Source organism: Suncus etruscus, chromosome 1, assembly GCF_024139225.1.
Source record: "Suncus etruscus isolate mSunEtr1 chromosome 1, mSunEtr1.pri.cur, whole genome shotgun sequence".
NCBI lineage: Eukaryota > Metazoa > Chordata > Mammalia > Eulipotyphla > Soricidae > Suncus > Suncus etruscus.
In genome coordinates this window covers 142,471,215-142,496,987 of record NC_064848.1, presented here as the reverse complement: position 1 = coordinate 142,496,987, position 25,773 = coordinate 142,471,215, and the positions used below count along the sequence as shown (strand labels likewise).

At 40.5% G+C, this 25,773-nt stretch overlaps 1 protein-coding gene across 1 annotated transcript in view; it reads right to left on the bottom strand.

The window, feature by feature from the left end:
• The window catches only part of EXOC4 (exocyst complex component 4), an 871,527-nt gene that overhangs the window by 805,103 nt on the left and 40,651 nt on the right, over positions 1 to 25,773 (bottom strand). Inside the window, exon 3 of the mRNA XM_049774305.1 lies at positions 22,005 to 22,199. Within this exon, the coding sequence (XP_049630262.1) occupies positions 22,005 to 22,199 (195 nt within the window). The remainder of the gene's footprint in view (positions 1 to 22,004; positions 22,200 to 25,773) is intronic.

Sequence of the window (25,773 nt, the reverse complement as noted above, 5' to 3'; positions counted from 1 at the left end):
ATAAGGGACCATTTAATAGCTTTGTATCTTGGCCAGCTACTCTTTGATGGTGCTTGATTTTGTTTTACACATTTGAAATTAACTTTTGTGAGAGTTTGTTATTTTTGTTTAGCCCTGCTAGTTTTGCTTTTCCAGGTTACCAATTTTCCTGCAACTTCTGAGCCCTACCAGTAGAGTGCTCAGACCTAGGAGTGCCTAAGAAATGTATGCTAGGCAGAGGGATGGGCTCTGTTCCTGGGATGATGTTAATGTTGGGGATAGGCACTAATGCTGGGATGCATAAGCCAAATTTTTACCACATATTTATATCCGTTTCGGAGGTAAATACCCTGGGCTTAGAGGGATCAGGCAGGACTTTTGAGCACTGAGTACCTTCTTACCTGGACCCAGGTTTACAGATTTGGTGCTGTTATGAATAGCAAACAGAAGATTTAAAGCTAAACGGGATTACCTTTTGGACATAAGTACAGCTAGAAGAAGCAAAGGTTAGATTCTAGTTGAGACAGGGACCGCCTGAGGCCAATTCCCCCCACCCCCAAGAGGGAGTTAAAGGCTGAGGTTTTGCTTTACACACCCATTTCGGCTCCCCCAAACACACACATGGGAAGTAGAGGACCGGAGGTAAGCAGTTCGAGCCCTTCCTTAGCAAGTGCCAGGGAGAGCATTTTCAGAGTTAGTGAGTGGCATTAGGGCTGAAGTGTGCCCGCCGGACCCGTATCTTGAGAGGATTCTCAGTGTGCTTCACTTTTCAGGTTTTAGATGGAAGGCGTGAACCCAGGAAGCATGCAGTTCACCTTGACAGCAGTTCTTCTCACATAGGCTGTGAATTCCACAACGAAAATAAGGAGGTTCTGCTTTCTTTTCTTCATTTTTGCAACTTAAAACAGCTGTTGGGTGTGTAGAGAGCCCTAAACTCCAGTTGCCTTTCCTGCACTGGGTTAGTACAGAGATGAAGAAATTTTATTTTTATTAATGACTGTTTTAACTTTTTAACATTACCAAGAGAAGCATAATTTTTGCTACCTGCTTTAACCTCTGGGATAGATAGGCATAATGTTATTCTTAGTAGTTAACTTGGCTTATTAATTTCTGCGGCCTTTATTTTCCCCTTATAGTTTTTTTTTCTTTGATGACCATTTTGCTTTAGAGATTTCCATTTACCCTAGAAGTTATTAAGAGGGAACGTGGTCGAAGATCAATCTTCTGTAGCTACTTCAGGGCTGACAGGGGACTGCAGTTTCAATCTCTAGATAGGGTGAAAATCTCATATTTCCCTAAAGGAGCAGTTAACTGGTTTACTTTTACAGTTTAACACCTGAAAAGGATTAGATTAATTATACAGGTGGAATATTACTTAACCCACTCAGGCCTTGGAGCAGTAAATAGCACAACTTGAATGGCATAGCTGTTCTTATTGTCTGTAATGATAGCACAAATTAATTAACAGAAAACAAAGCATAATAGCATTATGAATAAACAGTTTTGAGTTACTTCAGTTAGACTAACATTTGCATTTGCAATTTATGATTTGGTTTAATACAACTAGTAAGAGCATTTTTACATGAGTTTACTTTAAAGAAGTGGGTTTTAAGTTAGCCCACTAGAATTTTAATTAGCTACCAAAAATGGTTTTTCTCTCCACCTTTACCTTGTACCTTACCCGGTATTTGAATAACTTGGCTTTTTTCTTGCACATATACAGCCTGTTGGAGAAATCTCCATCTGGGGCCCCCCATTACTTTACAGAGCTTTTTTGAGGATAGGTTGTGGACACTGCAGGTTTTTCACAGTCACTCAGGTTTGGCTGATGAGTTTGGACGGTTCAGCATGAGGTTCTTCTGGCTGGGCATCTCACCCTCTGCAGAATTTTTAGAGGTGACTTGTCTGTTCCACTCCTCTCCAGGTTTGGAAGAGACTGACCTCGAATTCTCTTCTGAGCTTGAGGGAGAGAGCAGGGCCCACAGGCTGTGATAATCTTCTAGGAAAATCTTCAATTCCTTACTCAGGCCATTTATTTCAGTTTCTCGCCGGTGCCTGCTTGTCCACACCGCCTCAACTCCAATTATTTCCTCTGAAAGAGGGCTTTGGGGTTTCCCTTACTAATTTTTTTGATTTTCTGTTTGCATGAGGACTACTCCCCATGCAGAGAGAAAAGCCATTTGCTTTATTCTGTGCAAAGCAACATGATGCCATGACATAAATGGTACTAAAAGGTTCTGGGAGAAGAGAGAAAAGCAAAATATTACTTAAATTACTTAGATAATTTTAGAATTTTTTTTTTTCTGCAACGAAACATTTTATACATTTTCAAATAAAACCATGACCCAATTTTATAAAACCTCCTGTGATACAAATATTAATGTTCTTGGTAACATATAATGAAAAATTGGCAAAATAATATTTTAATTATGCTTAATTCTAAATATAGAAATTCACTTAGTTTTCTAAACAGAAAACACCAGGAATTTACGTTACACAAATTATTGTTGAAAACCAGAAAGAATGAATACTTACTACTTTTGGTAGAACATGCTTAAAAACATTTACATTTTTTTTAACCTAAAGACATATTAATAATTATTTAGATTGATTATACACATTTTTTATTACACATTTTTAATTTCTTTTACACCACTTTCCTTTTTGCATGCAAGGCAAACGCCCTACCATTCGGCTTCTTCTCTTTTTCCTCCCTTTTTTTTTTTTTTTTAAGCTTCGCCACTCATTCTTTTGCAAGTGGTTTCCGCTGCTAAAAATTTTCACGTGCACCGAAAAACAAACAAAAATAACAACAGTAATTTGCAACATTTTCTTATTAATTTTTTTAAGAAACCTTTAAGTTAGAAATTTAAATGCTTAAAAAAAAATTTTTTTTGACTTCCAAACCATTTGCTAGATTTTTCTTTGATATGTAAATGACCTACATTCCTCAGCCAGGTGGAGCTGGGAGGACAATAGTTTGCCCTGGGGCGTGGTGAATTTCTTCACCACGTGGTGAGTTAAAAAGCATTTTTTTTTTTTTTTTTTTTCGGCTAGAAAAAAAACGGCCAGTTGCTCTTTTTGGCCTGAACGCATGGCAGGATAGTTGGGGAATTGCAAAGTTCAGAAATTCTCCAGGAAAATTTATTCCCGATGGCCATTTGAGAAATCTGGGATTTGCAATTTCCAACACCCCCCGCCAAGTCCCTAGTGTGGACCTTGCATGCGCCAGCTTCCTGGTTGGGTGGGGAGCGGGTTAGGCGGGTTTCGGGCGCCCTCTCGCCGCGCCGCAGGCAGCGGGGGTTGCGCGTTTCGCTGCTGGGACGACTGACGGGCGAGGGAGACGCGGGCTCACCGGCGGTCGGCCCCTTTCCCCAGGGGTCGGCCCTTGAGAGGGGGTCGGGCTTGCGTCCCGTGGTTAGACCAAAAAAAAAAAAAACATAGAACACACAGACAAGAAACAGACAGACAAACAGACAGCGTGGCGCCACAAATAACCAAGCAAAATGCGTTCAAGTAATCTCTGCATTCCACAATAAATCCTAGACAGACAACTATGCCAATGACCAAGTTCTTGAGCTCCAAAAATCACAGACAGACAACCTCTTCAGCAGCTCGGAACGTCTTCCAGCTGCTCTTACTAAACCCCTGGGGTACCACCAGGGTCGTGACCTAAGCAGCCAAAGTTCGTCAACCTCTTGCCCATCTGGTATACGCATCAGATGGGGAACCACACACACCTGGAAACGCATCAGGTGGAAGATTCCTTAGTCACCCGGGGGACTTTAACCCCCCTATGAAACAAAGTCTGCTTCTACTCGGTTTCCACATCGAGCAAAGAGCTCATAACATTTGCCAAACCACCACAAAGCTAGCTTCCCACTGGACACAGAATACAACATAATCTCAGACTAAGACAGACACGAAGCAAAGCGTGCTCACACACACACATACACACATCAGAACTCACCAGACACCTTTTCATAGCTTTGTGCCGGGCAGAATGAGTGAGGACTCCTGGTGGCTCGCCAAAATGAAAGGTCCGGAAGTCCTAATTTTAGCTGCCCGGCGCAAAGAAATGAAGAGGCGTATGAGTTCCAGCAGATGCTTTAAAAAGTGCTTTTAATACTGACCATTATGAATGGTCAGGGTCTATGAATTCCCACCAGAATCAAAGACCTCGTGGGTCCCTCGTTACCCCCTTATATAGGATGGGAAGTGGGAGGGGAAGAAGAGTCCTTGAGGGCTGGACTTCCGCTACGATAACACCAATGATTCGTGAGGTAGGGGTAGAGGTGGGGCCGAGGCAGTGACGACTTCCTTAAGGGGCAGGGCACCCACCAAGGTTGGTGGGGGGGGGGGGGCTGATTTCCCTTTTCAAGAGGTAGACATATAAGGGAAAATTTTTAGAAAACATTCAAGGTTTTGAGGAGTCTTAAGGGACCTGTAAGAAGAAAAAAAAAAAAAAAGAACCCCTGAAGCCTGTGTCACTAGAGAATAAGATGCTTTGGCCACCCCCAAAGGCTTAGCTTTGCCACTGACTGGAGGCCTCAGGGCTATTGACGCTTCTTCCTCCCTCCACATACTCCCAGGAAAGTTGCTTCACAGGGCAAGGCCAAGTGCCTGGAGCAAAGCAGCCTGACACCCCCAACTCCTCCTCTTCTATAGCTAATCAACAGAGATTGAATCAGGCAATCAAAAATGCCCCTTCTTAAAGTCAGTTTGCTAACAAAATATTGATCTCGCCCCACTGAGGTGCCCCTCTCCAGGAAACCCAATCCCTATAATGCAGACTCAGCACTCCCTCCCCATTAAAAACAGGATGCTGTCTACCTCCATTCTCCCTTCATTACTGCCAGGGCTCTTGCATGTTTTTATTTAATAAACCTTCATCAGCTCCAATGAAGGGTTGTTATTAGTTGAGCTAACAGCCAAATGATAATGCTCCAGAGAGATATCAGTGCTTGTTGGTGCATTAACAAAGAGAGGAAAAGGGTCCAGGTCAAGCACGTGTCGATGTAAATGAGGCGATATTAGGCCCTTACAGCTTAATGCAATAGACTGCCTAAGAGATAATGGAATTTACAGGATAAAGCAAATGAGATGAAGTTATTGATAAGTGAAGGTAGGGGGGGCGGTGAGATAAAGTGTCATCAAAAAAAATAAAAAAGGCTTTCACTTGTGAGAATCCTTTTTTAAAGCATCTTCAAAACTGTTTTAGAAAATAAAAGCACAGATGTGACTTCAAGCCTCCTAAAAGAACTCAGCTTATTTATTGCTGTTATGAAAAAAAAGTAATTCTAAAAGCAGACCATTTTATGCTACAATTCTTTTTTTTTTGGGGGGGGGGCCACACCCGGCGATGCTCAGGGGTTACTCCTGGCTGTCTGCTCAGAAATAGCTCCTGGCAGGCACGGGGGACCATATGGGACACCGGAATTCGAACCAACCACCTCTGGTCCTGGATCAGCTGCTTGCAAGGCACACACACCTAGCAGTGCTCCGGAATCCTATTTGCAATACTGGGGATCAAAGAAGGGTTGGACACTTGCAAGACAAATGTCTTTACCCTTATACTACCCCTCTGCATCACCAATCATTCTTTAAAACAGAAGCAGTTTTTCCAGAATGCTCTGTTTGTGAAAGCCTCAGAATAAGGCATCTAAGAAAGAAATAAGAATTTTTTGTGGGGGTGGAGTGGGGAGGAGGGAGATTTGGGACATTGGTGATGGGAATGTTGCACTGGTGATGGGTGGTGTTCTTTACATGACTGAAACCTAATCAATCATTTTTTGTAATCAAGGTGTTTAAATAAAGATATTAATAAGAAAAAAAAGAATTTTTTATTATAAGAGGCCCTTTTTAAACAGTTGTCAAGACAAAGCTCTCATCTCAGTTTTATAGGTTAAAAAGCAATAATAAAGATATTACGAGAGGAGCCAGGGGATAATATAATGAATAAAGTATTTGCCTTGTATCTCACTGACCTGGGTTTAATTCCTTGTACGACACGTGGTCCCAGCTCACCAGGAGTGATTCATGAGTTCAGAGTGAGGAGGAAACCCTGAATACCAGGGACAGCCAAATACAAGCAAGCAAACCAACAAATAAATAAATTAAAATATGTATAAGAAGTATAATTTTTCTTAATTTATATTCTTCTGAATTACAACACTAATTAACATGCAAGAAAAACACACACAAAAAGACCACCCATATTTCTATTAATCAGATAAAATGTATGTAGTATTTTATTTAGCCGAACTCATTCCAATCACTTTTCTATGCAAAGTTCTTAAAAACCTACTGTTATTTTACATATGCTTACTTGGCAATCCATTGGGAACATCTGACTGCCATTAAATAAGTGATATTTAATGTTTCTATATTAGTCCATAATGTGAATAATCTACAAATGCACCAATTTCTTATATTTAAAAATTCCTGTTTTCTTTTACTTTCATAATCTTACTTTGATAATTATCCTCGTAATGTATTTTTACACACATAGTTAAAATGCATTTGGAGGGGTACAAGAGGATAAGTCCACACCCAGTAATGCTCAAGACTTAATCGTGGGGCTGGAGCGATAGCACAGCAGTAAGGAATTTGCCTTACATGTGCTGACCCAGGATGGACCTAGATTTGATCCCCGGCATCCCATACAGTCCCTCAAGCCTGCCAGGAGTGATTTCTGAGCACAGAGCCAGGAGTAACCCAAGTGCTGCTGGGTGTGATCCAAAAACAAACAAACAAAACACACACACATACAAAAAAATATACTTCTCATTATGAGCTCAGGGGTCACTATATTAGTGACCACTAGATGAGGGTCATTATGAGCTTCAGGAGTCCCTATATGGTGCAAGGACTCAAACCAGGGTTAGTTACAAAGCAAGACCCTTTCCCTGCTGTACTATCTCTCTGGCCTTTTTTTTTTTTTTTTTCATTTCTATTTACTGGTGGGAGAGGATATGTAATGGTTTTGGGCCACATCCAAATAGTATTCGGGGCTTCCACTTAAAGGGGAAAGGCCACACACATCAAGCAGTGCTCAGAGCTCACTCCTAGTTCTTTGTACAGGCCTAACTTACTCCTGGCAGTCAGTGCTAAAGGGCCACATGCAATGTCAAGGAACAAACTGGAGCCAGTTAGGTGCATGGCAAGCAATTAAAAGCCTATACTGACTTTATGGCCTGATAAAAATTCTTAATCCTTTCCTTAACAATTTAGAACTAGATCTCCAAGTCCCAAGTTTCAGAAATATTTAGTACCTCTAATATACAATACTAAATTAGAAGCCTTACTGATTTCAAATGGACTTTGAAGAGATCTGTTCACATATTCTTGATAAAATTAAACTATACCTAATCCCTTGTGAAAAAGATAAGAACTTTAACAGCTTATAGAAAAGTTGAGGCGGGTGGAAAAATCTGCTTTGTTCCTAATATTCTGATCCTTCTAATTCTCAGTTCCCATTAGTGCCCCATAATGAAAGTCCTAAAAACCAAGGTTTCCACTCTTGATATAAGAGAAGAGCTCTCCAGGAGGAAGATTCTCATTTAACAAGGATACCAAAGTCCTACAGCTTTTTTTGTATTAGTTATTCTGGAACTCAAAAAGTTACAAGACTCTCCTCTAAAAAGTTGGCAAAGGAGGTCAGGGAGGATCATTACAGTTCACACTTACATCAAAACAACTTTACCCCCCTCTGCCAAGAGCCATAAATCCATTGGAAATGTTCAGCACTTACTCTGGTCTTTACTAACACACACTATCACTATCTCTGGCCCACCAAGCTGAGCCAGAGAAATAGGCAATCATAAGTATTAGTACTGAACTGAATCTCAGTGAGAATAGACTTCTTTAACAAGCTAAAAAAAAAAAAAAGTCAATCAAAGGTGTATTGGGCATTGTCCTCATACCCTCAGTCCACAGTCAATTCAAGTTGTCATTGCTACAATTTACACACACACACATATAGGGTCACAAGTGACCACAGACTGACAATCCCAAACCTGTCCCAAGCAAGATCATATGCGAGGCTGAAACCAGAAACAGAATGACCCAGCACCAAAAACATATCCTTAACTTAGATCATTCATCCCGCAGACTAAAGCACTCGTGGACATGCACACACAGTTAATTTATGTCAATCTAATTAATGTGCCATGCATGCTTTAGGGATGGCAGGCAGCACCAACAGGAACACTGCTCAATGTAAATAACCCTAAGCTATTGCTTTTTCTCTGGACTGGTGCTGGAGACAAGAGATGATGATTTCACAAAATCTTATACCATTATAAACCTTATAAGGTTTTATATTCTATAAAGAATCTCACCCATATAAAATTTCATTTTATTCTCAACCACTCCATACTGAGACCACTGTTTGCCAAAACAAGCACAATCTGCTCCCCAAGAAGCAATAGAAAGCATCAAGGAAGTGGTAATAGCTCCAGGTACAATAGGGGAACACTCTATCATTTAAAGATAGATTTCCAAAGAGACACTGAATGATTTTTGTTTTCTAAAAAGGGGGTGGTAGTCCAAGCAAGTTTAGTACTCTCCCAGGTATAAGATAAATACTTGAATGAGGGAAGGAAGGAGAAGGAGGGAGGGAGGGAGGGAGTTGCTGACCCAGGAAGGAAGATTATCCACATGAACTCCTAGAAACAGTAAACTGTTAAGTTATAAATTAAGAATGTGAATTAAGGATCTAATTTAAGAGAGAGCACAGGAGGTAAGACATTTGCCTTGCATGTGACATTTGTTTGGAGGAATTATTTTTCTTGTTTTAGACCACAACTGACTGTGCTCAGGCTTACTCCAGCTCTGTACTCAGGAATCACTCCTAGTAAAGAGATAGGGGACCACATGGATGCCAGGGATTGAACCTAGGTTGACTGCATACAAAATAAGTGTCCTATCCACTGACCCCAGTATTGTATACCATTCCCTATGTACCATGAGGACCTGAGCACAGAGCTTGAAGGGGCCCCTGGGCACCACTGGATGCTCATAAGAGCATATGACTTTGAAATCAATTTTATTTGCCCAGTACCAAACTGTACAGAACAAACACTTGTCCCATGAATTTGTGTCCCAATTTCACCCATTAAATCCCTGATATATCAGATCAAAAGCTGTTACTCCTCCTCCAATGTCATATATTAATATCACCTGGATGGTCAGATCCACCCACACCGGGGAGGAGTCTGAGGTTTGGAATACGGTGTTGCCTAGAAAGAAGAGGGCAGAGAAAAAAGGAACAGGAGCCTTGGAGAAGAGCGAGGAGAAAATAGAGAGAGGAGAGGGAGGGAGGAGGGGAAGGAGGAGGGGAGGGGAGGAGAGGGGAGGGGAGGGGAGGGGAGGGAGGGGAGGGGAGAGAGGAGAGGAAGGGGAGGGGGAGGGGTGGAGGGGAGGAGAGAGAGGAGAGGGAGAGGGGGGAGGGGAGGGGAGGGGAGGGAGGGGAGGGGGAGGGGAGGGGGAGAGGAGAGAAGGGGAGGAGAGAGAGAGGAGAGGAGAGAGAGAAGGAGAGGAGAGGAGGGGAGGGGAGGAGAGGAGAGGAGAGGAGAGAGAAAGGCGAGAGAAAGGAGAGAGAGAGACAGAGAGTGGAGAGAGAGAGAGAGAGAGAGGAGAGAGATGAGAGAGAAAAAAAGAGAGAGAGAGAGAGAGAGAGAGAGAGAGAGAGAGAGAGAGAGAGAGAGAGAGAGAAAACTCCTGAGAGAAAAAGATGAATTAGACAGACATGGCGCAAAGACCGCACATGGTGGATAGGGCCATGGAATAAACCAAGCTGACTCCAATGCAATTGTAACTAACTGCTTGTGATTATTTCTACACCGTTACCCTGCAACCTTCAGACCTGACGGCCAAGGGGCTACAGGAGCCATGCCAAGAAAGGCCTCACCCCAACCTAGGACCTTATATTTTATATTAACACAAGATCAAAAGCATAGAAAAGATTGCTTTCTGCAATCTAAACATATCTAGAAGAAGCTACCACTGACCTCTCCATTACACACACCCAGAACCCTGGATTCCCCCCCCATGCACAGTTTATTATATTGATCATTATTCAAGACAATATGTACTTACTTGTTCATCACCATTTCTCACTCGGTGTCTATAAACTTCTTCAACAGTACAAACATCAACAATAAAAGAAAGCAACAATGGCACTATCACATTCACTTGTATCTATTAAAATTCGGCAGTGGTCAGAAGAGATTGGACAATGGGCAGGACACTAGCTAAGCTTGTTGTAGGAACAGGAACAGTGAGGCTGCTTCTATTGGTACAGGAAAGCATCTTTAGTAAATAGAGTAATTGTTGTTTTCTTGCTCGTACAGGCAATCAAATGGTACTATTTTGCTTAAGAAGTGTTTAAGTGAGGAAAAAAAGGACCAAAAATAAACATTCCCATTATTTGACTTGAAAGTTACACATAGCCAACTCTGGTTCAGTCCCTGATACCCACTACCCAGGAACCACCAAGGAGTAATCCCTGAGTACAGAGCCAAAAGGAAGCCACAGGCACAGCGAGGTGTGGGTTCAATCCAAAAAAAAAGGAAAAAACAAAATTAAAAAAATACTTTCCTGAAAAATGTTTAGTACGAAAAATAGCCATGAACTTTACAAAGTATGGAATATTGACATGAGCCTTTACAATCAATGTTCTACACAGGAACAAATGGGTTTTAAATGGGTTTGTGATTAGATCACTATTGATTACTGATTTTTTATCCATTGAAGAGAAATCTATATGAAAGATTGAAACATATTTATAGAGTCATTGAACTGCTATTAAGTCCAATAAGTTCACTAGAAGGTTCTGCTCCTGATATTTATAGAGCTGGCACCCTTAATATCATTCCCAGAGTCAGATGAGCATGAAAAACAACAACAATAATAAATTCTGTGAAATATGAGAAACTTTCAAGTTAAATAATGGGAATGTTTATTTTGGGTCCTCTTTTTCCTCACTTAAACATTTATGAAACAAAATAGTACCATTTGACAGCCTGTAAGAGCAAGAAAACAACAATTAGTCTATTTACTAAAGATGCTTTCCTATACCAATAGAAGCAGCCTCACTGTTCCTTATACTACAACATGCTTAGCACTGACCAAAAAAAATATAGCTTATGAAAACTCTGGGGAGCCCTTGGGAGGAGGGGTGGGCCAAATCCCCACCCTGCTGAGGCCCTGGCAGTCACACCCCACAATCACCACCAAGCCAATAGCTCAATTTCACTATTTCGGTCTAAAAAGACACAAAACTGACAAAAACTCTAGGTATGCCAGTTTGGGAGCTGAAAACCCTGGGGTCTTCAGGTTGTGGGAGGAACCACCTCCCCCACCTGTCCTACTTATGGAAGCCCAAGCAGTCATACCCACATTCCACAGCTACCACCATGTCAAGTCCGACTCAGTCATGCTCCAGAGATACTGGAATTCTTGGAGTGTGTGGCTGCATATGCAGCCAGGTGACACCTCTGAATTCCACAAAACTAACATACCAGTACTAATACACCAAATTAGATATGCATGTAGAAGCCAACAAACAACTTAGGAAACCTTCAGACAATGTCAAAGTGGTCTATCTCACGATCAACCCATTGTGAGATACAACACTTTTTACAAAGTTTCTTTTATTGAAGTTTGTTTTCAATAATTCTATTTAGTTGTAACAAGCAACATAAAGTAAATTATTCTTAAGGGGCCAGGTTTGGGGGTTAGTGAGAAACTAGTGATAGGATAAATAATGGTAGAGGGAATTTTAACAATGTAGCAGGATTGGTCTTGGAACACTGAATGCCAAAAACAAGGAATGGCACTATGAACAATTTTGTAAACCAGTGTTTAAAAATAATCTTTTGGGGTTTTTTTGCTTTTTGGGGCCACACCCGGTGATGCTCAGGGTTTGCTCTTGGCTATGTGCTCAGAAATCACTCCTGGCTTGGGGACTATATGGGAAGCCGGCGGAACAAACCGTGGTCTGTCCTAGGTCAGCGCATGCAAGGCTAACGCCCTACCATTTGCACCATTGCTCTGGTTCCTAAAAATAAATGTTTTAAGTTTTAAATAAGAAACAATAGCTTAGTACCAAGTAGACTACCACTCAAACCATAAATTTGGATTTGTTCCCCCTCTTAGTGAACTAGCTTCTATTTAATTAAGCTACTTAGCAGAGTAACACATCTCATTACCTAAGCATAGATTTGGCAACAAGCTGATCTGTGTTGTGGGTGCAATCACATTGTTCATACTGAAGCAGTCAAGGACCTTGATGAACAGACCCTAGATGTGGGCTAAAGAGGTAAGTGAGGACAGAAACTGTCCATACTCAGCCTCCTACATATAATGAACCTCACTCATTTAAGCTGTGTGAGAGTAGTTTTCGGGGGGAGGGGGAACAAAAATCTTAGCTCTTCAGAAATTACTTTAATTTTTATTGGTATTATTTTTTGTCATGATAGTTTGAGAGACAGATTTACAACATTATTATTATTATTTATAACTGTATTTAAACATTTGGTAAACTAAATTGTTCATAAACACTGATGGTGGGAATGCCCCTCATTCATTGTCACTGTGTACCTTAAATATTACTTTGAAAGATTTGTAATTCATTTTGGCCACAATAAAATTTAAAAAAGGTGGGGGGGAGAACCCAAGAAGTGGCACAGCTGTAAAGCATCTGCCTTGCGCATGCTAACCTAGGACGAACCGCAGTTCAATCCCCCTGCATCTCATATGGTCCCCCAAGCCAGGAGTGATTCTGCACACACAGCCAGGAGTAACCCCTAAGCATTACCAGGTGTGGCCAAAAAAAAAAAAAAAAACAAAAAAAAAAAAAAAAACAAAAAAAATGTTGTTTATGTATTCAATATTCCAACATCAACCCTACCACCAGTGTAACATTTCATCCACCAATATCCCCAGTTTTCTACCCAACCCCAGTCTGTGCCCTTTGCAGGCACAAAATAATTTATTTAATATTGCTTGTTACAACTAAATGACTAATGGAATCACTGAAAATTTCTTCAGTAAAATGAAATTTGAAAAAATGTTTATATCTCACAGTGAAGTCATTAAGTCATTGTCTGAGGGTTTACTGAGATATTTAGTACTAGTTGAGCATTATGTGTGGTTGGTTTTGTTTATTGAACTTATTTGGTTTCTATGCTGTTTTCACATCTAAAACTGATGTGCTCCTACTTGGGTATTTAGGAAATTGGAGGTTTCATATGTGGCCACACACTCCAAGAGCTCTAGGAAGTATGTGGGGGTAAGGGAGGCTAGTTACCCCACTCCAAAAGATAGAATTTTCAACTACTGTACCTGAAATCATCAGTTTGGTGTCTCTGCATAGATTAGTCATGACAACTATATGCAATATTCACAGGCCCTTCATGCAGGATAGGGACTGAGTGGTCCCATGCATGGTCAGAAAGAAGAGAATCAAAAAAACACTTGGAGCCGGAGTAATAGCACAGCAGTGGGGCATTTGCACGTGGCTAACACAGGATGAACCTGGGTTTGATCCCCAGCGTCCTATATAGTCTCCTGAGCCAGGAGCGATTTCTGAGTGAATAGCCAAGAGTAATAATCCCTGAGCATCACAGGGTGTGGCCCAAAATAACAAAAACAAAACAACTACTTAACCTAAGCTGGGAATGTGGCTCAGTGGAAAAGCATTCTCCCCTGAGGAAAAAAAAAAAATGAGTGTGAGTTTGATCCCCAGTAATACCAAAACATTTAACCTAAGCAGCCCTATTGGTGGGCCCTATTTTAACTGCTCCCAGCTCAGCAAAATCCACCAGATGAGGTTTTCAGACTATAAGACAGAAACAATAGCCTTTCCTATGGTATTAAAAAGAATAGCTATAAATACTATCTCTGAGCACTAAATACACTGCACACACTATAGAAACAAAGTAATATCTCATTTCATTCCTTCAACAACTCTTAGGAATATGTCTTTTCTCCACCTGAACTTTCAGCCACCAAAAAGTAAACGATTAGCCTTAATAGAGCCAGTCAGGAATAGTTCAAGTTGGGATTAACGCAGGTCCATCTGACCTACAACAAAACCCACAGTGACACTACAACCTTAAATGTCATCCTGCAACTGCTGAGGATCTTGCAAACTCCAAGAACAGCCAATGCACTTTAATTACAGGATCTGAGAAACTACTTAATTAACCAGCTACTCAGGGGACCAAGGGGTGCCAGGACACATGGATCCAACCCAGATTCAATCCCAGCACTACACAGTCCCCTGAGTACTGCCAGGTGCAGTCTGGGGACCCTATCTACCACAAGAGAGGCCATATAAACCCTGCAACAGAGCAAAGTGCCCCAACATCCTGAGCACTTCGATTTCAACAGCCAGTAGGTAGGCTAAAAATTGCAGGTGGGACCCCTGAGTTTCCTGAGTACTGCTTGGAAGCTCCCACACCTCAGCCCCCAAAATTTAAAAATAAACAAGTAAATACTTAGCTACCTTACTCTTTAGATCTACATTTTCTCCATGTTTAACTGAAATAGTTTTCCCACTCGTTCCCTCAACAAAGCACTCTGGGATCCTTGGGAAGAAAGTAACTACATAAATACATTATTATTACAATTACCTTAACAATTCTTATATCTGACTATACCGCTACAGAAACTATTTTAAAAGGCATGGAAAAAAATTTTAAAAGACAAAATGATTAAAAGACACTCAAAATCTCTACAATCTCAGAAAGACTTCAAAATGAAAAAATTGTTTTAGTCACAAGCCTTGTGACTGTCAACTAAAGTGCTTCAAAACGACTCACAGTTGCCGGGTTTCCACTGATTGAATGCAATTATGAATTGACTTCTAGGGGTGGATAAATCAGAACTCCTGTAAAGTGGTTTTCAAAGCTCATCTGTGCCATTTTAGTTTGAGGTAGACTTCCACAAAAATTTTCCTTTTAAAATAAAAAAAAAGTTCATGGAAATATTAACTATCATAAAATACCTTCCCAGTTAGTTCATGCCACTGGGAAGAAGCTGCTATTCTTGTATTAATCATTCTTCCCAGAATTAATCAGTCATTGCACATTAGAACCAGCAGCTGGAGTGTTTTGAGTGATAATGAAACCTGTAACAAGGCATCTTCAGCCGTCTTTTTGAGACAATAAGGGAATTAAAATTTCAATTTAAATGCAGAGGTTTGAAACACGCTTCACTGGCAAAATTACTTCAATTAATGTGAGTGGAATACAAAGGACAGACTGCAGAAATGTGATGCAGCAACCAGAAATTATGTCATTAATGTGCTTGCATCCGCTGCACACAATGACTGCAAAGGTCTCATTTAAACCATACGTATCACAAAGCTACAGGCAACAATATTAATCAAGGCGCCGGTTGCAACGTGATGGATAAGGACCTCTGGTTGGATCACTTCTCACTTCTCAGCAACCGGCAGCAGCTGTTTGCCTTGTCGAAGGAAACAAAAGGCCATGCCTATTTGCAGACATTTCTCGTTGTGACAATTTAATTATTTCACGTGATGCCCAGGTTATCATATCAAAAGAAGTAAGTATCCCATCTAGAGGCCTCCGGCTCTGTTGGTATCAGATCAGTCTGAGCGAGAAGCAGCAATCAAAAGAGCTGCTTAATGACTCAGAATTGAGCGACCAGAGTAGGGATGAAATGACTAGACAACTTTCCCAAGATTGAAACACACAATCTTTTCATAAACAAACCTAAGGGGCTGAAATGATATTTCAAAGGGTAAAGCACTTGCCTTGCATGTGACCCACTGGGTTCAATACCTAGATCCCAAATGGTCCCCCAAGCCTGAAAGGAATGATCCCTTACTGCAGAGCCAGGAGTCAGCCCTGATCATAGCCTGGTATGGCCCCAAACCAAAACAAATACCAAAAAAAAAACAAAACAAACCCAAAAAACAATTTTTGGGGATGGTGTGTGTGTCACCATTTTAGTTGTCTTTTAGCAACAATGTAATTCATTTCTAATTAACACAGAACTACGGAAAGTACATGATTTTTCACATAAACTTCAATGGAAGAGCAGTGAAGACTTTACTATAAATCCTTATGATGGTGACAATTTCATCATAATATCTACAAATTCAAAATGATTTTAAAAACACCCTAAACCCTTTAAACAAACCTTAAAGTCTACCTCTGTAATATCTTCATAATGCCAACACCCCAGATCTACAAAGGAATTTCTTCATCTGTAAAATGGGTATCAGAAATATCTCTGAGGCACACTGGATAAGAACTTTTTGTTTTGTTTTGTTGTTGTTGTTGTTGTTTTTGGGTCACACCCGGCAGCTCTCTGGTGTTACTCCTGGATCTATGCTCAGAAATCTCTCCTGGCAGGCTCAGGGGACCATATGAAATGTCAGGATTCGAACCACCGACCTTCTGCATGCATGGCAAATGCTTACCTCCATGCTCTCTCTCTGGCCCCTGGATAAGAATTTATTAAAACAAAATAACACTCCCAACTGCTGCCCTGGCATCAAATCAACTTACTCCAGTGTGGGTTCATATGACACCCTGATGACTTGATAACAGCTACAACCTGCTTTCAAGGCAGGGTTCTCTACAATGCCACCTAATGGTGAGATGAAAGCAGGAGATGCTCTGCGTCACCCTGACTTTGACATAGGATCTGTACAGAAACCAGGATCTCTAACCACAGAAACCTGACAGCAACAACCGTAACTGTTTTACTGGAACCACAGAGAAGGACTTTGAGATTAAACAACTAAGTATTCCTAGAGCCAGTAGTTGATCTTATGCCAGGTTATTTCATGGGTAAGATCTCCCTGTTTTTCCTTTCTATTTTCCCTATATTTTGCTGTGCCTATGCAAACAACATACACAAAACATATGCCACACACACATATACACATACCTTTTTATTGTATATTTTATCTCTTATCTTTAAAAAAATTGCTTATTAAACTTTCTGTTATTGTATCAATGACTTTATTAGAGATACAGTAATTTTCACAAAATGCCACTGAACTTTTTCTTCTCTATTTCTTCTCTCCCATTTTATATTTTAGTTTTTCTTTCTATTTCCTTTCAATTTTTTCCATAACTTTGCTTTCCCTTATCTTGAAACAAATGTATTATGATCAGTTATGTCAACTATGTGATACATTTTCTTTAAATAAAAAATTAAAAATAAATAAAACTTTAATAAACAAAATAACAAAAAAAATAGGTAAAGTTATTTTGTGGTGTTACCACTTAAAATTTTATTAGAAAAAAAAACCACCATCAACAAAGGAAGAAGATATGCCACCAACTGAGAAGAGAAAGGTGCTGTAATATTGAATAACCAAAACTCACCTATTAACAAACTTTTTACTCTATTTCATGGTAATTTAATATGAAGAAAAAAGTTTTTAAGATGTGTATATGCTTCAAAATTATAAACAAATTTAACTATTCTGATCATTAGGTCTTGAGATAACTTAGCATGTTCATATACTCTTAATACAGAAACCAACAAAAATGCTGAAAGATAACTTTTTTCTGCTGGAACCCACTCTCTCATTAAGGAAGAAGTCACTATGAACAAGGCACTCAAAGTAAAAAATTTTGCTGCAACTCCGCAAGAAAATGATTAGCATGTTCCTTCCTCTCTAATGAGGTGGGAGACAACTGTTCCACAAGCCCTATAAGACCCACAAGACTATGTGGTTCCGGCTGTGATACACGAGTTGGCTTGCACCATACTGCCTGAGAATGATGCTGTAAAGTTTCACAAATTTGTGTGTCATCCTTGTGCAGGGGCCACTTTTAGTATAAGTGCTGCCAAAGCAAGCACGATGCTGTAAACATTCAAATAACCTGGGCAGAAAAAAAATGGCTACCCATCCCTGCTCTAAAGAAAGGGGCTATTCGCCTAACCAAATCTGACTACATGGAAGTACTCTGTGGCACAAGTTACCTCCAAAGCTTCTCAGGCAGTTCTTCCTGAAGTTATGAATGAATCAGAACTACCTGAAGTCTTAACCCCTCTTCTCCCACCACCACCACCAAGTCCTACTGTGTTTATCTCCAGTGTTACAGCAAATCTCCTTTGGTGAAGCAGGGTTAAAGAAGCCTTTACCTATCACAGAAAAGAAAATCCACAGGTGATCTGTGTGTCACTGGGAGCTTCTGTGGTAGACTGAAAGAGAGGTGTTTGTGTGGAAGGGGGACAAAGCTACAGTGATCCAATTTTCTCTTTTTGTTATTCAGTTATTTACATTATTTATATGTATATATTTTATATTTATATTATATACAATATAATATTTTATATTTTATATACATTAAGTATAAACTTTATATCTAATAAAATTCTAATATTTTAAATATTATATATTAATTTTATTCATTATCTCTTTTTTTTATTCATCCCTTGGCACAAAGTCATCTGCTGCAACATCATCTACAGTTTCATTTCTATTTCAAAAAAGCAGCAGAACACAATAGACAAGGAGAGAAGCTTACGGGCACCCTTTCTTCCTTCCGGAATCACCCCCAACCCAATCACTGTCTTTCTTATCAGTATGAAGGAGAAAAGAAAGCACTGATATAAAAAATTCCTCCTAGAGAGTTAGTAGAATATCAAGCTTAAAATCTCCAGAATTTTCTCTCAGGCAGAATGTATTCTTTAAAAGAGGATTCATTAACCATTCTTCCTCTGAAACTCAGAAAACATGCCAAAGATAGCTCAAAGGGCACGAAGCACATGCTTTGCATGCAGGAGCATGGGTTTGATCCCTGATACAAGCCCCACTCCAACTCTAGCACTGCCAGGAGAGACCCAAAAACCCAAAATCCAAAAGCACCTCTCAGAAATAGAATGCCTGAGGCCTCCGCCATGCCAGAGGCCTTCTTTTTTTTTTTTTTTTTTTTTTTACATAAATTAACCCATTTATTATAGGTCAACAATGTTTCTGAATGGAGATCTACTGGTCTTTCAATTCCTTTAGTCTTCTGATGGCAGATTTAACTGTGACAGCAGAAGTGGTATTGTAGGTCCAAGCACCACCTGCGACGGTTTTCATACAGGAACCGCAGTGCCAAATGCCCACAGCCCGTCTCTTCATCTTGGTCTTGCCGCAGAAGGAGCATGTGTACTTGGCGTGCTGGCTGATCTCGATCTTCTTCACCATCTTCCGGAGGGAAGCGCCATAACGCGTCCCGTATTTACCCTTCTTAACCACGCCTAGGGGGGTATGGAACTTGGGTGGCCCCACCACCCCTCTACCGCCTTGCACCAGATCTCCAGGGCTTCCCCTGGGCCACATACCTGGGCAAGCCAGCGAGGTGGGTCCCTTGGAGGAACTTGAAGGTTACCCTAGGCTTTCCCCCATTCCCCACCTGGCTCCTTAGGGAGGATCTGGGGGGGTGGGGGGAGCTTTGAATTTCTGGCCTCCCAGCTCTTGAAGGATCTCTTTTCTTCCTGGGAGCTAGGAGTCTCTGCCAGCATGGGGTTCGGCAGGCCTCTGACATGCCAGAGGCCTTCTTAACCAGGCCTAGGGGGGATGTGGGACTTGGATGACCCCAGTACCCCTCTACCGCCTTGCTCCAGATCTCCAGGGCTTCCCCTGGGCCACATGCCTGGGCAAGCCACGAGGTAGGTCCCTGGAGGAGCTTGAAGGTTACCCTAAGCTTAACTTGTGGGTGCTGAGAGTTGCTCAGTTGCACTAAAGCAGTCACTGGTAATTTCTTACCAGTCTATATGTTCAAAACCACGTGGGGGCTAGTGCCCCCGCACGCACAAGATACATTAATAGTACTTCCTATCCTTGAATTCTGTTTTTGTGTATGCGAGTGTCCATTTTGTACTCTGCCCTTTCGCACACCCCTACAAAAGTTCATTTTTCTCTTTAATTCTTTTACCCCCTACCATCATTACTCCACATTTACCCTTTTTAACTTGAGTACTGCAGAGTCCTAAGTCACAGACCAAAGTGGTACACTGGAGTTACACCCCTCAACTATTTCAAAAGGCATAAAATGGACACGTATGTCTTTTCAACATTTTATGTATGTTTTCTTTGACAGCTATAGCTCTTGCTGACGATTTTCCCCATTTTTTTATCTTTTCTTCTCTTTGTGAACTGTTCAATAGGAAATTTTAATGCTTATGTTTGAACCAAGTCATGGGTACTGTTGGACATGTTCTTACGCCCCCATATGCACCGATAACACCATGTGGCTTTATTTCTTGTTTGCATAGGCACATTAAAGCGGGAAAATATTATACATACAAATAAGTTCTTATCTAATAGAGATGGGAACACACAAATCTTGTAGTGTAATGGGACCTTACACCCTGAACATTGACATAATGACCTGGCACAGGCTTCAGAAGAATGGGCATTCTCCATTCACCCCTGATCTAGGGAAGCCATCCACGAAACATCCAAGGTTGTCTATAACATCACCTGGAAGAAAATCCTCTACCAGGGAAGACCCTACCGATGCTCTGACATTGACCTACTCAAAAGAGACTTCTCTTAACACTGAGAAGACTTAACAACAACGACCTGCTTACTAGACAGGGCTTTCTGCATTGCCCTTTAATTGTGAGGTGAAACTAGAGGATGCTCCACACCACCATGACTTTAATGTAGGATGTGCAGATTCCAGGATCTTTAATACAGAAACCTGATGCCAACAATAGACTCCGTGAAAAATAAAACTGTATTGGCACTACAAACAATCACTTGGATTGAACAAACTAGTTTGCCTGGAACCCAGAGTTGGTCTTATGCCAGGAAACTTCAGGGGTAGGGTCTCCTTGTATTTAGGCCAAGGCTTTTCCTTTCCATGTCCCCCAAGTTTTGGTGGGCCTATGCAAACAAGATTTGCCACCCTAACACCATTTTTACTGTGCTCCTTTGACTCTAAACCTTAAAAAAAAAAAAACACTTAAACTTTTGATGTTAACTTAAACTAATATGCATATACATGAAAATGTAAAAAAATACTATGCCTTCAATATTTAAGGAGTCACATAAATTTCATGGCTTTAGATTGCTTTGTGTACTGCTAAGAAATGTTATAATGTACTACAATCTGGGGACTTGTAGATAAAGTAATTGTACATGGTTCTGTTTTATTTTTCTTAATGTTCTTTGACTGCAAGTTCAAAATTTAGGCGTCAGCAAGGGGATTTCTTCTGAGAACTCTGTTTATGGGTGATTGTCCTTCCACTGTAACTTTACCTTGTCCGCTTTCTTTGCATCATTGTTCTCATAATTAAAAATAAAAAAATTAATAAAAAAAGAAACCCTAAACTAGTCTTAACCAATGTATTTATCAATTAATACTATATACATTGACAATTGCAACTGAAAAGTCTACATTATTTTTATTGTAACTGCCACAGAGTGTTTTTGATTAGTACTGTATTATCTTCCAAAACCCAGAACTATGTTATGTATATTAAGTATCAAACAGTCGTTAACAACTGAAAAAAAAAAAAAAAAAGAAATAGAATGCCTGTCTTGAATGCAGACAAGGGGTGGGGAGGAGGAAGATGGAGGGCTTTGGTTGGTGGGAACGTTGTACTGGTGAAGGGGGGGTTCCATTTTTATATACAACTAAAACCCAACTACAACCATGCTTGTAATCATGATGCTCAAATAAAGATATTAATAAATAAATAAATAAATAAATAAATAAATAAATAAATAATCAATCTTGGGGAAATAAAAACCACATCTCAATACTTCCCAACACAACTTAAATAATAGGCCATTCTATTTTGTTTTGTTTTGTTTTGTTTTGTTGTAACCACTACACTTCTTGCCTTTATACCAAAGGCAGGCAATACATATAAATAAAAACTTGCCCATTTCAAGCACAAGATTTAGGAAAAGAGTCATCCTAGAGGTGGTCACCTACAAGGGTTCAGAAAATCAGAGAGGCTGCTTGTGGCAGAAAATGGCTTATGGCATTGTGAGGGCACAGGAAAGGCTGTTCTCTTACCAGCATGTCAGTGGCACTGAGGTAGTGCTTGCTGGCCATGCACTGTTCCAGCTTCTGAGGCACTTGCTTGATGTTCTCAATTTCATCTAGCAGGTTCAGGACATGCTTGTGTTCAATCCCTTCAATCCACAGTTTCCGAAGCTCATCCCGCTTGCAGTGCAATAACATCTTGCATGAAAGCAGGTTCTCTTTCACCTGTAGCAAGACAGATTCAATCCTGAGTCAGTATCCAGTCCTCAACTGGCCTCAACCCATCATCTGGAGTTAGAACTCTTTACCAGCATCAGAGTTAGCAACTAGTTCAAACCTGCATCCATGTCCCTGAGCCAGTCTGCCCACAAAGCCCGAATCCTGGTCCTAATAGACTCCATGCGGGCAGAGCCACCTCTCCAAGCAACTTCTTCCCCCCACTGCCATGAGAATCAACCCCTATCTCTGAATGATTCTAATAACAAGAACAATGGAGAAAAAACAAAACAATGGAGGAAAGATACCATTCTAGAAATACAAAGAAACACACTACAGGTAACATATCTCAATGAAAATGACTGATGAGAGAATCCATGCAATGATTTCCCAACCTTTCTTCATTTGTGCTATGGGGGGACAGGTCACTTAGTCAATCCATCTAGAAGCCGAACATCAGCCAAGGCTTACAATAAGCCAGGCGCTCATCTTGACTGACTGAAATGAAAGTCAAAGGCCATAGTACAGCAGGTAGGGTGCCTGCCTTGGACTTAGTCAACACAAGTTAGATCCCTGCCACACTACATGGCTCCCTGAGCACAGAGCTAGGAGTAAGCCCTAATCATCATCAGCAAGTATCAATAATAATAATAATAATAATAATAATAATAATAATAATAATAATAATAATAATAATAAAAAATAAAGTGAGAGTTAGCCCTTTTTCCAGAAAGCATTCTATATATTCAAAGATACCCTTAATGGGTATCACAGTAGTAGCACAGTGGTAAGGCATTTGCCTTACCCAGGACAGACCTGTGTTCAATCCCTGGTGTCCTACATGGTCCCCAGAGCCAGGAACGATTTCTGAGCACAGCACCAGGAGTAATCCCTGAGTACCAGTGGATGTGGACCAAAACAAACAAAAAAACAAAGATACCCTTAAAAAAAAAAGATAATGTCTTTGATTATTTCTGTCAGCATTCTGAATTTCAGACATTGACAATTGCTTGCATTTACAGAGGTAAGAAGGTAAGAACAGAGGAAGTGAACAATGCAGATGATAGACAGAAGTCCATGTTATTCTCTATCTAAATCTAAAATAGTATTTATAACATGGAATATATATAACATGGAAAAAGAAATGGGACTGTGACCTCAAACAATTTACAAGTGGTTTTTTCACATACTTTTGACAAGCCTAACGTGTACTTTTATTTAAATTAGAATGTAATGTGTGTCTCCAGTTTTGTTTTGAGATAAATCTGCATGCCTATATCACAAGTGTACCATGTGATAAATTTCAACAATTATGGATGCCTACAAAACTAAAAACTGCCATCCATATGAATATTTCTATCATGCTAAAAACTCTTGTTTCCAACCATTTATAATCTAAATTAAGAGCTGCTAAGATAAGACAGACATGAAAGCGCACAATTTAATCCCTGGCACATCAGACCCTCCCTACCCCAAGCATCAATGTGTGAAAGAAACCACAGTGATCCCTGAGCACCATCTCCTTGAGCAGTGAATCATTTGAATGAAACAGCTGTCCATTTAGCTAAAAATCTCCAGGACTGAGTCTCCCAAGTCCTCTGAACACTTCCCACTAAGGTGGGAAGCATTCCCACCTTACTCACCCACCCACCCCCAAATCTAAATTCTTCTATAAAATCTGGCCTAGTGGTACAGAAATGGAAACTATACTCCTGGTGATTTCAAACTCAGTTGAATTATTTTCTCAGCAAAAATAGAAATCATAAAAAGAGAATACTATAATTTGAAGGATTCTTGAGAAAGCTGACAACATTAGGGCAATACCTAATTCATACTTTATGATACTCTCTGATGGAAAGAATCCTGAATAGGGGGATTCTGACCTCTCTCCTGATAACCCAAACGCAATGATTATTGTGTGACTTGGGTGGGGTGGAGAGGGAAGGTTATAGATGGTTCTGAAAATCATATTGAAGATGGTCTAATCAGTGGTCCTCAAACTTTTTAAACAGGGGCCAGTTCACTGTCCCTCAGACCATTGAAGGACTGGACTATAGTGAAAATAAAAACTATGAACAAATTCCTATGCACACTGCATATATCTTATTTTGAAGTGAAGAAACAAAACGGAAACAAATACAATATGTGGCCCGTGGGCCGTAGTTTGAAGACCCCTGGCACTCTAAATGTACCTTTTCCTTCTTACAGCCCCACCAACGTAAATGCAAAAGAACTGTTTTCTACCTTAAATCGACAAGAAAACAGAGATGGTGTACAGCTATGAAGAGATGACCACGAGACTTTGTTAGCTGGCAGGAAGATGAAGGGTAGGCAAATAAATCACAGAGCACAGCAATATTTGAAAATCGTAGCCAGGAAGAAAAGAGGCAACCTCACATACTAGAGGTAAAAGTACAGGGTTAAAATTTTCTATAAGAAGTTTGGGGAACAAGGCACACAAACCAAACCACACAACAGGTCTGAACCAAAGAGGCTCATCATCTGAAGAAATTGACTCATGAATGCCAATGGTGGTTGAGAAAGGCTTGGACAGAAACCAAAAAGAAAGTCAAGGTGGAACCCTGCAATGATAAGAACATCAGTTCCTCTGGCCTCAGACTCCAGCAGAGGCTGGCTCCAGAAACATGCAACTTAACTTTTGGTTCAAAGGCCCAGAAAATGTGGTCTTTCTTCTGAACAAAAAGACTAAATGAAGAAAACTGACTGTGGGTGAGACTGTTCCACCCATGGCCCAAAGGTACCTAGATTTTGCAAACTGAGCTGCCAATCAGCTTTGAAACACTCCTTCTTGCCTGTATGAAAGACACTGCTACTGGGAAGGTAGAAAACCTGTCATAGAGAAACAATGAGCAGTCAACCAGAGGTCTAGAGTGAATTAGGAAACAGACTATCCAGAAAAGTAAAAAATATTTAAAATAAAACTTCAACTGCAAAATGTTAAGAGGAGATGTTATAGCAATAAAACAAGAATGGAATGCTTTTATGAGAATGGGTCCATATGGTTGTGCTCAGGGCTTACTCCTGGTTTTGTACACAGTAATCACTCTAAGCAAAGCTCAAGGGAATGTATGGGATGCTAGAAATTAAACATGGCTGGCCACATGCAAGGCAAATGCCTGCCTGCTGTACTTCTCTCCAGCCCCAGGAAGCCATTAAAAAAAAAAAAAAAAAAAACTCAATTAAGAGCTGAAGAAATAAGATAAAGGATAAGGCACTTGCCTTAACTGTGGCTGACCTACATTTAATTCCCAGAAACACATGTGGTCCCCTGGACAGCAAGTAGTGCTTGACAACCACTGCAAGTGGTAGTAACCCCTGAGCACAGAGCCAAGAGAAGCTCAAAGCCTTGCCAGGTGTATACCATCCTGGGAAACAAACAAACAAAAACTCAATAAGAGACTAAGAAGACGGGTCAAAAGGCAGGAGCTCAGAAACTGTATACAGAAGCCCCGAGTTTGATTTCCCCAGAACCATAAAATCTCCTAAGCACTGCTGAAAGGTAGCTCTGGCAGTTACAAAGCACTTCCAGGCAGACTTGGTAGCCTCCAAACAATACTGGGAT